The sequence below is a fragment of the Oncorhynchus mykiss genome, chromosome 20, assembly GCF_057628025.1.
Source record: "Oncorhynchus mykiss isolate SJ-2025 chromosome 20, ASM5762802v1, whole genome shotgun sequence".
Classification (NCBI taxonomy): Eukaryota; Metazoa; Chordata; class Actinopteri; order Salmoniformes; family Salmonidae; genus Oncorhynchus; species Oncorhynchus mykiss.
In genome coordinates, this window is record NC_143041.1 from 40029150 (window position 1) to 40043614 (window position 14465).

The window sequence follows — 14465 nt, forward strand, 5'->3', positions numbered from 1 at the left end:
TCTAGTCTACTCATCCACTCATCTAGGCATTTAATCCTAGTAAAAATGCCCTGTTTTAGGTCAGTTAGGATCACCACTTTATTTTAAGAATGTGAAATGTCAGAATAATAGTAGAGAGAATTATTTATTTCAACTTTCATTTCTTTCATCACATTCCCAGTGGGTCAGAAGTTAACATACACTCAATTAGTATTTGGTAGCATTGCCTTTAAATTGTTTAACTTGGGTCAAACGTTTCGGGAAGCCTTCTACAAGCTTCCCACAATAAGTTGGGTGAATTCTGGCCCATTCCTCCTGACAGAGCTGGTGTAACTGAGTCAGGTTTCTAGGCCTCCTTGCTCGCACACGCTTTTTCAGTTCTGCCCACACATTTTCTATGGGATTGAGGTCAGGGCTTTGTGATGGCCACTCAAATACCTTGACTTTGCTGTCCTTAAGCCATTTTGCAACAACTTTGGAAGAATGCTTGGGGTCATTGTCCATTTGGAAGACCCATTTGCTACCAAGCTTTAACTTCCTGACTGATGTCTTGAGATGTTGTTTCAATATATCCACAAATTTTCCCTCCTTGTGATGCCATCTATTTTGTGAAGTGCCCCAGTCCATCCTCCAGCAAAGCACCCCCACAACATGATGCTGCCACCCCCGTGCGTCATGGTTGGGATGGCGTTCTTCGGCTTGCAAGCTTCCCCCTTTTTCCTCCAAACATAACAATGGTCATCAGACCAGAGGACATTTTTCCAAAAGGTACGATCTTTGTCCTCGTGTGCAGTTGCAAACCGTAGTCTGGCTTTTTTATGGCGGTTTTGGAGCAGTGGCTTCTTCCTTGCTGAGACGCCTTTCAGGTTATGTTGATATAGGAGTCGTTTTACTGTGGATATAGATACTTTTGTACCTGTTTCCTCCAGAATCTTCACAAGGTCCTTTGCTGTTGTTCTGGGATTGATCTGCACTTTTCGCACCAAAGTACGTTAATCTATAGGAAACAGAACATGTCTCCTTCCTGAGTTGTATGACAGCTGCGTGGTCCCATGGTGTTTAAACTTGCGTACTATTGTTTGTACAGATGAACGTGGTACCTTCAGGCCATGATGTCACGCAAAGAGGCACTGAATTCGAAGGTCGGCCTTGAAATACATCCACAGGTACACCGCCAATTGACTCAAATGATGTCAATTAGCCGATCAGAAGCTTCTAAAGCCATGACATCATTTTCTGTAATTTTCCAAACTGTTTAAAAGCACAGTCAACTTAGTGTATGTAAACTTCTGACCCACTGGAATTGTGATACAGTGAATTATAAGTGAAACAATCTGTCTGTAAACAATTGTTGGAAAAATGACTTGTGTCATGCACAAAGTAGATGTCCTGACCGACTTGCCAAAACTATAGTTTGTTAACAAGAAATGTGTGGAGTGGTTGAAAAACGAGTTTTAATGACTCCAACCTAAGTGTATGTAAACTTCCGACTTCAACTGTATGTGGTTTGTTTGTAGAATAAGTGATGTTCCTCAGAGTGTAAACTGTGAATTTGGAAACTAGAAGTGCTCCTGAGTAGAATCGACGTACAGATAATTTTGTATGGTGGAATATGTATGTCCAATATGAACATATTGGATTTAACTTGATGGTCCGACCCTACTGTCGGGGATGGTGCTTCCGATGGTCCTGGCATGGTTTCGAGGCCTGTTCAGAAATCTTGTGTTCGTGAATGTGCGGTGTCAAAGCACACTTTGATAATGAATAACGTTGACTTCATAGCTTTTATTGGTAAGGTTATCAATACGACTTGGGTTGTGGAAAGCAGAAATGCCAGGTTGAAGGTTATTGTGGAGATGGCAAAAGAGATATTGGAGTAAAATATAATTTTATTTTTTATTTAACAAGGCAAGTCAGTTAAGAACAAATTATTATTTACAATGATGGCCTACAGATGTTACTGTTGAAATGATTGTTGACATGCTGAACAATCTGAAGGGTGGAGTGTATATCAAGTTGAATGGGGTTGGGAAAGGGGGTTTGGGGGGAGGGTGTGTTAGAAGTTAGGGATTTATTTGGTTTCGAATTTTATTTTCATGGTAGTACAGAATTGGGGAGATCATGATTGATCGTACATTCCAGCACGGTAGGTGGCGGCATGCACTTCAAATATGTTTTGCGGACCGCCATGATACCATAGAAGCAGGAGCAGCAGCGTTGTGTCCGACCGTAACTAGCGAATCTTGCTGCAAAAACAAAAATTTCTCAATCTCATCCCTTTCTTCCCTAACATGTATAAACTACAGCTGCTTAATCTGTTTCTCAACGAAAAATTAATCGCAGTTCCTTTGGAGATATCCGTGGCAGTTAAAAAAACGATAGCAGAGCACCAGGAAGAAATCTGCCGTTTGAGACGGGCGAATGAACGTTTACGAAGAATCCTGGATTTGGTTTTCAAACCAGAGATAAAGTTGCATAGATTAGCAGGTTTGTGACTATATCTCTCTATTTGACTGTCAGTTGACATTTAGCACAATTTTAGAGGCTTTGCGTACCACAAATTAGCCATACACTGACAGTGGGAGAATCTAAAATGTTTTGCTCAATTTCTCGCGTTTCTCCTCCGGTTGCCAGGTGTAGCTACATTTTCGAGACAAATGACGACCCAAAACCTGCCCAAAAGGCCTGAACCTGGGCAAATTTGATTTCACACCCTAATTAAACTCGCCAACGAATGTTCCATCAATGTATGTCGTTCTAACTCGTATGACTGCTATGAGTATGGTATATGGCCAGTATACCATGGCTAAGAGCTGTTATTTCATGACGCAACAAGGAGTGCTCGGATACAGCCATTGGCCATACACTAAAAATTCCAAAGGTCCCTTATTGCTATAATAAACTGGTTATCAAAGTAATTAGAATCGTAAAAAGTTTTTCTTGTCATACCTGTGGTATATGGTCTGATTTACTTTGGCTTTCAGCCAAGCAGCATTCAGGCTGAACCAGGTTTATAATTGTAAATAAATCCCCTTTGCGCATGTGCATAACTATAGATACATTTGACAGGAGAGTTTGGGCGATGAAAGTTGGACAGAGGATCCCAGTCTCTGAGCAATAAACACTTGGATGAACATAAACTAATGTTAGGCTATTTTCCTGCAATTGTGCTCTTATTATGTGCCAGATGTTGAGACTAAAAACCATTATAAATGGAATCCTATAGCCCCTGATAGGCCTACATCTAATTTTAGATGATCTACAGTAGCCTAGACATGATGTAGGCCTGATGTAAATTGAATGAACTAGCAGCTTGCTTAGTTCAAATTAAGACACATTTATTCCACGTGAATAGCGAGGGGATTTCGAGGTAAGATGTACTTGTGTTTCCCAATAGCCTGCTGGAATAGGCTACTGAGGATGGGGTCATAATTTCAATTTCTGAATTAAATATTAATAATATGTTGCTACCATGCTGTGTTATGTGTTGCTGCCTTGCAATGTTGTTGTCTTTAGGTCTCTCTTTATGGAGTGTTGTCTCTCTTGTCATGATGTGTGTTTTTGTCCTGTATTTATATCGAATTAAAAAAAAATTAAAAAATTATCCCACCCCGCAGGAGGCCATTTGCCTTTTGGTAGGCCGTCATTGTAAATAAGAATTTGTTCTTATCTGACTTGCCTGGTTAAGTAAATATGAAGTGAATATAATTGTATTTATTTTTCTCCCTGTAGCCTAATCTGACTACAGTTACCATCAATCTAATGCGTTCTAGCAACTGATCGGCAGTTGCGATAGAACATTGATAACTTCCAATTTAATTAATTAAACGTCCATTCAAATTTGCATAGTAACATAAGGCTACAACAACAAACTGAAGTTATAGGCTACTTATTGAATTGGTTTGTCAGCTCCATGTATGCTACACAAGTGGCACAAATGTATTTGCAATGAAGCCATTGATATCATCATTTCAACATATTTATTGTATCAAATGGTAGCCTACAATGGCATATTGATGAGTTTACTTGATGGCCAACAAAGGCAAATGTATCATTTTCCACAGTTTTAATGTCAGTTTCATTGAGGACTTAACAAAGAAAAAGAACCACACAAGGGAGTCTCGACTTCCATTTCAGATTTCCACTCGTGCAGCCCCCAAGAACTAAGCATGGCATAAAACATTTAGCTCTTTAATTACTTGTTCCTTTTTATTCCTTATTATTTGTATTTTAAAACGGCATTGTTGGTTAGGGCCTTGTAAGCAAGCATTTTATTAGGCGCATGTGACTAATAAAATTTGATTTATACCCTTTTCTAGTAATGTTAACATTCAACTGCAGTTTAAACCACCTCCAAGCGAATGTACATAATGCGCTCTAGTGCACCCAGTCGTTTTCCAGTGCTTTGTCTGCACTATTTCTTGCCGTGCATCAGTTCTAGCGTATTAATATGTTTTACGGAAAAATGGTTGAAAATAGATGTGCATTCTAGACATGCATTCTCCTCATGCTCACGTGACTCAGCCAATAGCTGTAGTTCTCTCTCAACAGACACACACCCCTCCGGCCCTCCCCATCACTCACTCACACCTGACAGTAAACTGCAGGTCACAGTGAAATATACATTTTAAAAAACACCATGGCAGCTGCGGTGCAACTTAGCCCAAAAACCAGCAACCCGCGACCAATACATTTTCACCCATTTTCACCCCTTTTTAAAGTACCAATTAGCGGGGAAACCAAGAATATGGCAACACTTATCTGCTGTGGTTCTCTCCTCTTTTTGAAAAAGGTAACTACATCATCTAAAATTGTGGCTCTTGTTTTAGCTCTTTAAAAGTATTTTTGTGGTAATTGAAAAAGTGTTCTGATTTTAGATTTGAAAATCAAGATTCCATGCGCTCTTAGTTGGTCTAAATTCAGAAAGTGGCCTACTTTGTCTGTCCATATAATTATTCCATTGCTGACGAAGTCTGTCATAATCTCGTGATCCAAGCCCATGCTTGCTATTATTATTTATTCTCAACCAGGCATGTTTACTAAACAACAGATCATTAGAACATAAAATTACAAATGTAATTACCTTCATCTAAATATGTGTTTGGATAAATGCGGTTAGAATTAAACTACCTTCATCTAAATCGGTGTCTGGAATAAAATCAGGCAGAAGTAGCCAGCCATGCTGTTTTGTTCAGTGGCGACTCATCATTCAGGGCAGGTGGGGCAGAACCACACCAGTTTTGAGTCCCACCTGTTTAGCTAAAAATATATATACACACACACACTGCCTTTGGAAAGTTTTCAGAACCCTTGAATTTTTCTATATTTTGTTACATTAGACTTTTTCTAAAATTGATTAAATAAATGTTTTTCCTCAGCAATCTACACACAATACCCAATAATGACAAAGATAAAATGAGTGTTTAGAGATGTTTGCAAATGTATTCAAATAAAAAAACTTAAATACCTTATTTACAAACTATTTAGACCCTTTGCTATGAGACTTTGAAATTGAGCTCCGGTGCATCCTGTTTCCATTGATCATCCTTGAGATATTTCTACAACTTGATTGGAGACCACCTGTAGTAAATTCAATTGATTGGACATGATTTGGAAAGGCACACACCTCCCTTTTATAAGGTCCCACAGTTGACAGTGCATTCCAGAGGAAAAACCAAGCCATGAGGTCGAAGGACTTGCTCGTCGATCTCAGAGACAGGATTGTGTCGAGGCACAAATCTCGAGAAGGGTACAAAAAATGTCTGCAGCATTGACAGTCCCGAAGAACACGGTGGCCTCCATTATTCTTAAATGGAATACGTTTGGAACCACCAAGACTCTTCCTAGTTGTGTCAAAAGTTACATAGAATAGAATGTTGGGAGTCATGATGTCACAATGGGCCTTTTAGAATGCTGAGGAAATCCCATGAAAGTGGATGGAGGACAAAAAGCTTAATAGTTTGAAAAGTATTAAAGATATCAAAAAGTTGTATACAAGCAGCTCAATCCAGACCAGTCTGCATGACCACTCTGCAAGTTTGAACAGCGTTTCTATCTTAAACGGAGTAAGAGGAGTAGCGTCCCAACGAATAATACGTCTGAAGTATGTCTAAGATTTAAAGTGGGGACTCTTGCTTCACAAGCCCCATTAATAAATCAAGGTGACAAGAAGAAAAGTGGAAACAAATGGGCTTGTATGAAATAAGACTATTTGTCCACTAGCAAAGCTTTGTCTATCAGGCAAATTACATTTACAGAAGAGGAATCCCAAAATATAAGGGAGATTCTCAATTGGGTTGCTTGACTCCTCGCGTCTCCTCCATCCTCTCCTTGCCTCTTTTTCAAAAAGGTAAAAGGAAGTCAAGGAGAGGTGGAAACAAATGTTCTTGTATGAAATTACTCTCCTTCTCCACTCGCTGGTCATCGGGCACATGACGTTTACAGAGGATTCCCAAACTGTACAGTACCAGTCAAAAGTTTGCCACACCTACTCATTCCAGGGTTTATTTTCTATGTTGTAGAATAATAGTTTAGATATCAAAACTATGAATGAACTATGGAATCCTGTAGTAACCAAAAAAAAGTGTTAGACAAATCAAAATATATTTTATATTTGAGGTTCTTCAAAGTAGCCACCCTTTTCCTAGATGACAGCGTTGCATACTCTTGGCATTCTCTCAACCAGCTTCACCTGGAATGACACACTCACGTTCTGTCTTACACAGATCTTATTACTGTTAACATCTGTTCTTGTAGTCATGTTTCTTAACTTTGTATTATATGACATTTCAGATGTAGATTTGACAATTTGTTTATGAGATAGGTTTGATGTAGTGAACTACTTTTTAAAAGTAACTTAAACGGTAACAAAGTAACAAAATACACTATATTCCTCTTAAGGACAGCTTTACTATAGTTTTAACGTCTTCCAGTGTGATATAATTGGTAGCTTGTTAAACTATATTTCAGAGTACCTCCCCCAACACTGTATACAAAGCATTCAGAAAGTATTCAGACCCCTTGACTTTTTCCTAATTTGGTCACGTTACAGCCTTATTCTAAAATGGAGTAAAACATGTTTACCTCAATCTACACACAATACTCCATAATGACAAAGCAAGAATATGTTTTTAGAAATGTTTGCAAATTTATTACAAACCAAAAATATTTTACATAAGTATTCAGACCATTTACTCACTACTTTGCTGAAGCACCTTAGGCAGCGTTAACAGCTTCTAGTCTTCTGGGGTTTGACGCCACCGCCATGCTTCACCGTAGGGATGTTGCCAGGTTTCCTCCAGACGTAACACTTGGCATTCAGGCCAAATAGTTCAATCTTGGTTTCATCAGACCAGAGAATCGTGTTACTTATGGTCTGAGAGTCAAGGTGTCTTTTGGAAAACTCAAAGTGGGCTGTCATGTGCTGAGGAGCTGCTTCCGTCTGGCCACTCTACCATAAAGGCCTGATTTGGTGGAGTGGTGCAGAGATGGTTGTCCTTCTGGATAATCAATGGAAACAGGATGCACTTGAACTCACATTGCTATGAGACTTCGAAATTATCTGAATACTAAATAAGGTGTTTAAGTTTTAACATTTCTAAAAACGTGTTTTTTCTTTGTCATTATGGGGTATTGTTTGTAGATTTATGAGGAAAAAAATATTTTATACATTTTAGAATAAGGCTGTAACTTAACAAAATGTGGAAAAAGTCAAGGCGTCTGAATACTTTGCCTATACTTACAGTGCATTTAGAATCTATATCGGACCTTTAGCGGCATAGCTAAGCTGGTAAACTTATTTTCAAACAACCTCTACTTGGCTTTCTTCATTTTGGATTCGGAAGGCACTGGGTGTCTTACACACCTGTTTTAAGTTGCAGGTGGAACTCTGATAACCAGAGAATATTCATAACAATATTTAAACCACTTTTTGTGTGAGGAGTTCCCTCGCCAATTTAGTCGCCGGACGTCTCGCGTTTCCCAACGTCTTTGCAGGAAGTATTAATTTCTAAGTGACACGGCCACATGTAGAAGAAGATGACTCTGGGTGCGTTCATAAATTCACTCCGGCTTATCTACTCCGATTTCAGAGCACCCTCGTCTGAGTGTGTCAGAGACTACAAATTTCACAGCAAAAACTGTTATTCATAATCTATATTTTAGGCCATTTTGTATTCAATTGTATCTAATACGTTTCTGAAAGAGTAAACCTATTATATTTTACTGGGATGCATCGTGTGTTCAGTCCAATAATCAGTCAAAGGTAGGTAGTAGCCCCATTTCCTGTCACTTTTCAGTGTTTTAATTTTGCTCTTTCATCCTTTCTTCCCTCCAGACCTCCAGCAATTCACTCTTCCTGAAGAGGAGGTTAACTATGGCCAGCAGCACTGTGAGCAGGAATGGAGTGCCAATCTGGGGCCGGTGGAATCTGATGCCGTAGAGTCTATATGGGACTCTATCAACATCATAACGGTAGAGAACCAAACAGAATCTGAAGACGAGAGCAACAGAGAGTCCCAATCAACCAGTGACTATCAGCCCCACTCTGATGTAAACCCAGACAGTGACAATGAAAAAGTGGATGGAGTGGTGAGCAGAATACCACCGTCAAGGTCAAAGAGGGGAAGAGGACGGCCAAGGAAGCACACCGGTGAGTCACCTGATCTGAAATGTGACGTGTGCGGGAAATTCTTGGCGACAGCAGCTAATCTGAAAAGGCATCAGCAAAATCATCACCGTGAAGAGAGACCAAGAAAAGAAACCAGTGGATTGCCTGATCTAAAATGTGACATGTGTGGAAAATGCTTTACGGCAGCACGTAGTCTGATGAGGCATCGGCGGAATCGGCACAGTGATGAGAGACCATACATGTGCGACACATGTGGACAATGTTTCACCCTGAACTGCTACCTGACACGGCACATGAAGCGACACACGGAGGAGAGACAACATTCCTGCACCGAATGTGGCAAATGTTTCTTTCACCAAGAGAACCTGGAAAATCATATGGGTGTTCATAGAGGGGGGGATTTTAAATGTGATGTGTGTGGAAGATGCTTGACGACAAAAGGTGGTCTGAAATTTCATCAGAAAAAGCACACGGAACAGAAAACGCATCGGTGTAAAGAATGTAGCAAAGCCTTTTTCTGCAGGTCAAACCTGAAAAAGCATATGAGGATTCACACAGGGGAGAAACCATTTTGGTGCAAAGAATGTGGCAAATGCTTTGGTGAGAATGGAAGCCTGTCAAAGCATATGATGACTCACACCGAGGAGAAACCTCATCGCTGTAATGAATGTGGCCGATGCTTCGGTCTGAAGGGAAACCTGACAGTTCATATGAGGACTCATAGAGGTGAGGGAGTGCAATGTCATTTGTGTGGAACTCATTTGAAGTTAGCTTCAAGTCTGAAAAGACATCTGCGAACTCACAGAAAGAATATTCATAATGACTGAGAACATATAAAAATCCTCCTGTGTAAAATGTGTTAGTTGAAAGAGAATATTAAGAGGACATACCCCTCAGGTCACTGCTCGTGGTTAAAAGTACTGTCTGAAGTCTGGGAATCTGTTCAATGGTAAATTCCATTAATATAGTCGCCTATTAAGGCATCAATCATGAGCTAAGCACAAATGTTTTACTTTATTTTAGTTACTTTTTGAAAATAAATTGGGTAGAGCCCAGAGAAAGGATGTTTATCCATTGTTCTTTGTCAGGTAGCGATGTAGCCCACATAATAGACACATTGTTTTAACTTCTATGGCACTTTTCATGACCGAAAAAAATCCGGGTAGCCTAATTGCAGTTGAGGCAGTGGTGTGGTCAATTCTAGGGATGGGCATTTGAAAGTTATGAAAATGATTGAGTACTCGCATGTTTGTGTGAAACGGGGCTGAAGGCAACAACAAAAAAAGTCTGCAGTATGCTATCGGTTGTTCCAAATACTGGATGTTCTGACAATTGAAAATGACATTTTAACGTATTTTCATTGCACTTGACATAATTTCAGGAAATGTAAATTGCTTTTGGAATGTCAGTTGGTATGGAATGCCTCGAAGTGACTGAATTTAAGTGGAATTGATCCCAACCCGAGTCATAGTAAGGTGTGTAGCACCCATGGCGATACTATATACTTTAATACTTATTACATTTCTGTTCAATTGTTATCATTTAATTATATGGTAGCAGCACTTGAGCCAGGAGTCTAAAGACACAATGGAAACGTCATTACTTCTGGTTCCTCACTTATCCCATAACACCAGGATTGTCCTCTCCACAGGAGAGACTATGGGGACTTTCCTGACCAGCATCCAGACAGACAGATTAGCTTATTGAATACTTGCCCATACTTTAACCTAAGCCTTTACCAAACCCTTAACCCTATTCATTTACAAAGTTCTCTTCCAGAAATTACATTTTTTGTTTAAACTGACTGGTTTTGTATTATAGGGACTGGACCCTGGTTTTATGGACACACAAACTGATGCATTCTAACTGCAGGTGATATTGGGAGAGTATGTACAGTGCCTTGCGAAAGTATTCGGCCCCCTTGAACTTTGCGACCTTTTCCACATTTCAGGCTTCAAACATAAAGATATAAAACTGTATTTTTTTGTGAAGAACCAACAACAAGTGGGACACAATCATGAAGTGGAACGACATTTATTGGATATTTCAAACTTTTTAACAAATCAAAAACTGAAAAATTGGGCGTGCAAAATGATTCAGCCCACTTAAGTTAATACTTTGTAGCACCACCTTTTGCTGCGATTACAGCTGTAAGTCGCTTGGGGTATGTCTCTATCAGTTTTGCACATCGAGAGACTGACATTTTTTCCCATTCCTCCTTGCAAAACAGCTCGAGCTCAGTGAGGTTGGATGGAGAGCATTTGTGAACAGCAGTTTTCAGTTCTTTCCACAGATTCTCGATTGGATTCAGGTCTGGACTTTGACTTGGCCATTCTAACACCTGGATATGTTTATTTTTGAACCATTCCATTGTAGATTTTGCTTTATGTTTTGGATCATTGTCTTGTTGGAAGACAAATCTCTGTCCCAGTCTCAGGTCTTTTGCAGACTCCATCAGGTTTTCTTCCAGAATGGTCCTGTATTTGGCTCCATCCATCTTCCCATCAATTTGAACCATCTTCCCTGTCCCTGCTGAAGAAAAGCAGGCCCTAACCATGATGCTGCCACCACCATGTTTGACAGTGGGGATGTGGTGTTCAGCTGTGTTGCTTTTACGCCAAACATAACGTTTTGCATTGTTGCCAAAAAGTTCAATTTTGGTTTCATCTGACCAGAGCACCTTCTTCCACATGTTTGGTGTGTCTCCCAGGTGGCTTGTGGCAAACTTTAAACAACACTTTTTATGGATATCTTTAAGAAATGGCTTTCTTCTTGCCACTCTTCCATAAAGGCCAGATTTGTGCAATATACGACTGATTGTTGTCCTATGGACAGAGTCTCCCACCTCAGCTGTAGATCTCTGCAGTTCATCCAGAGTGATCATGGGCCTCTTGGCTGCATCTCTGATCAGTCTTCTCCTTGTATGAGCTGAAAGTTTAGAGGGACGGCCAGGTCTTGGTAGATTTGCAGTGGTCTGATACTCCTTCCATTTCAATATTATCGCTTGCACAGTGCTCCTTGGGATGTTTAAAGCTTGGGAAATCTTTTTGTATCCAAATCCGGCTTTAAACTTTTTCACAACAGTATCTTGGACCTGCCTGGTGTGTTCCTTGTTCTTCATGATGCTCTCTGCGCTTTTAACGGACCTCTGAGACTATCACAGTGCAGGTGCATTTATACGGAGACTTGATTACACACAGGTGGATTGTATTTATCATCATTAGTCATTTAGGTCAACATTGGATCATTCAGGGATCCTCACTGAACTTCTGGAGAGAGTTTGCTGCACTGAAAGTAAAGGGGCTGAATAATTTTGCACGCCCAATTTTTCAGTTTTTGATTTGTTAAAAAAGTTTGAAAATAAATGCCTATAAATGCCTTTCCACTTCATGATTGTGTCCCACTTGTTGTTGATTCTTCACAAAAAAATACAGTTTTATATCTTTGTTTGAAGCCTGAAATGTGGCAAAAGGTCGCAAAGTTCAAGGGGGCCGAATACTTTCGCAAGGCACTGTACATTATCCTGTGCTTGCTACATGGCCGCATGTACTATTAAATCTCTACCTGGCCACCAATCGGAGCCTGGTTCCTCTCTAGGTTTCTTTCTGGTTTTCTGCCTTTTAGGGAGTTTTTCCTCACTACTTTGCTTCTGCCTCTGCATTTCTTGCTCAGTGGGGTTTTAGGCTAGGTAACTACTGTAACTGTAAAGCACTTTGACAACTTCTGATGTACATTTGCATGTACAGCACATTTGAGTAGAATTTGAGTAGGATGGCTTACCCACCACTACCTATGTGTTTTTATTCTTAGATTTGTTTTAAATTAGTTTTTATTTTTAGATATCTGATCTGTGCTCTTTAAGATCCTATTCTGGATGTTTTATTTTCTTTTGATATTGAACAGTGCATTGTTGAGAAAGAGCTTTTAAGTAAGCATTTCGCTGGATTGTTTTAGAATGTACACCTCTTATATCCTGTGCACCAGACAAAATAAACTTTTGATTTGATGTTCCAGGAGGAAGCCAAGAGCTTCGTCACCCAAGAGAACCATGACTAGCGTATTATGGAATCCCTGGACAACCCTAAGAACTATAACTTTGCCATCGACACAGATGGCCATGTGGTGAAGAGGACTTTGCTGCAATGTCTACCTCACTGCAGCACAGTCATCTTCACCACATGGCCATTTTTGTCGCGGGATGGCTTCTTCTTCTTCTATGAGGTTAAACGGCGGTTGGCATCCAATTTGTTGCATTACCGCCACCTACTAGACTGGAGTACAACTCCCTTATACTTTACTTGAAAAATAAAAATGTACTAAATAAATACCCTACAATCTAACACTATACTCACTAATTTCAAATGTATATAAAATTAAATAAACCCCCCCCCCCCCCCACACTCCACTAATTGAATGTATTTATTCCTACCTCATGCCATCACCCTAAAAGGATGGGACATCACCACTTAACACATCCTGTAACTCTTCTGCTGTTAAGTCTCGCACACCCAAATACCTCTGCAGCTGCTACCACAACCTCCATTTTCTGAAACTTCCGATCCATCCCTGCAGTACGATTGATAACCATGGCTATAAATGCAAAAAAATCCTATCTTAATTAAACTTATTTCACTTTTTGGCCTCTCCCTCTATACTGATATTTCTACTACTCTCCCCATTCCTCCCCCTTAACCCATCTAACTCTACTTTCTTCACTGCCTCAGCATATGACAACTTCTGCACTACTCTAACCCTGGAAACCTCAACCTGCCTCTCTCACATGGAACATTTCTAATCCCCAGCACCATGGGCACCCCTACAATTAACACATACCACTACTTTCCCCAATACTACACATTCCTTTGTCTCATGCCCTTCTGCACATTTCTCACACATTGGACCCTCCCTCCTACACATTGCTGCCACATGCCCATAAACTTGACACCTATAACATCTTAATATATTCGGCACATACGCTCGTACAGGATAACTTCTATATCCTAACTACACTTTGTCAGGCAAAGACTCAACTTCAAAACTTAAAATAACAGACAATGACTTTTCTGTTTCCCCACTCTCGCCACCCTGTCTGCGTCGTTTGATGCGACGCATCACATATGTAACCGTTGTGAAATGGCTAGCTAAAATGCAAAAAAATAAACTGGGCAAAGATTCCCGGTGTATGTGTAACAGTATAGCTTCCGTCCCTCTCCTCGCCCCGAACCAGGGACCCTCTGCACACATCAACAACAGGCACTGTTATCCATCGCTCCAAAAAACTCTGCAAGGGGAACAACTACTTCAAGTCTTTCAGGGCCGTCAAGGTATCTGCAATGTAGTCGGGCAGGAACGTAACCCGTATACGTTTTACAGCCCACCGCACAGGGTAATGTCTAGACGGGATACAGCTTTGGTCAAATTGACATCAAAAGTGTATTTTTTTTGCATTTTAGCTAACCCTAACCCTTTCCCTAACCTTAGGAAACCCTCTCCCAATTGACTACATTAAAATGGTGGTATTCCTCAATGGTGCTGCCCATACTAAAATAGCATTTTTTCCACTAGAGGTTTCTATCATTCTCTATGGTCGTGATCTAGGTTGGGGACGTGTCCCCTAATTCTCCTAACCTGATAAGAATAAGTCACCTATAGGCCTGCATTGCCGTGAATAGAGTGGGTGGAGTAGAAAGTATTGCAGGTCATTTAGACCTCACTCCCGCATGAAATAACACTATATTATTTACTTCGGCACCTAGAATAGTACTCTCTATAAGCCTATACGTATTTTTTAAACACTGTATTGTATTGGGGGCATTTATTTGACCCTGGAACATGTTTAAAACCCAAATGTAATTCC

At 40.1% G+C, this 14465-nt stretch overlaps 1 protein-coding gene across 1 annotated transcript; it reads left to right on the top strand.

Annotated features, from left to right (window-relative positions):
• Positions 1 to 2164: 2164 nt before the first annotated feature.
• LOC110499412 (uncharacterized) lies at positions 2165 to 9672 on the top strand. Its single transcript, XM_021576543.3, has 2 exons — positions 2165 to 2466; positions 8315 to 9672. The coding sequence occupies exons 1-2, from the start codon at positions 2271 to 2273 to the stop codon at positions 9433 to 9435; spliced, it is 1317 nt and encodes a 438-aa protein (XP_021432218.3). The 5' UTR covers positions 2165 to 2270; the 3' UTR covers positions 9436 to 9672.
• The last annotated feature ends 4793 nt before the right edge of the window (positions 9673 to 14465 follow it).

Coding starts and splice junctions, on each gene's coding strand:
- LOC110499412 (XM_021576543.3), top strand. CDS start 2,271: ATGTATAAACTACAGCTGCTTAATCTGTTTCTCAACGAAAAATTAATC. Junction 2,467..8,314: donor AAAGTTGCATAGATTAGCAG/GTTTGTGACTAT, acceptor TCTTCCCTCCAG/ACCTCCAGCAATTCACTCTT.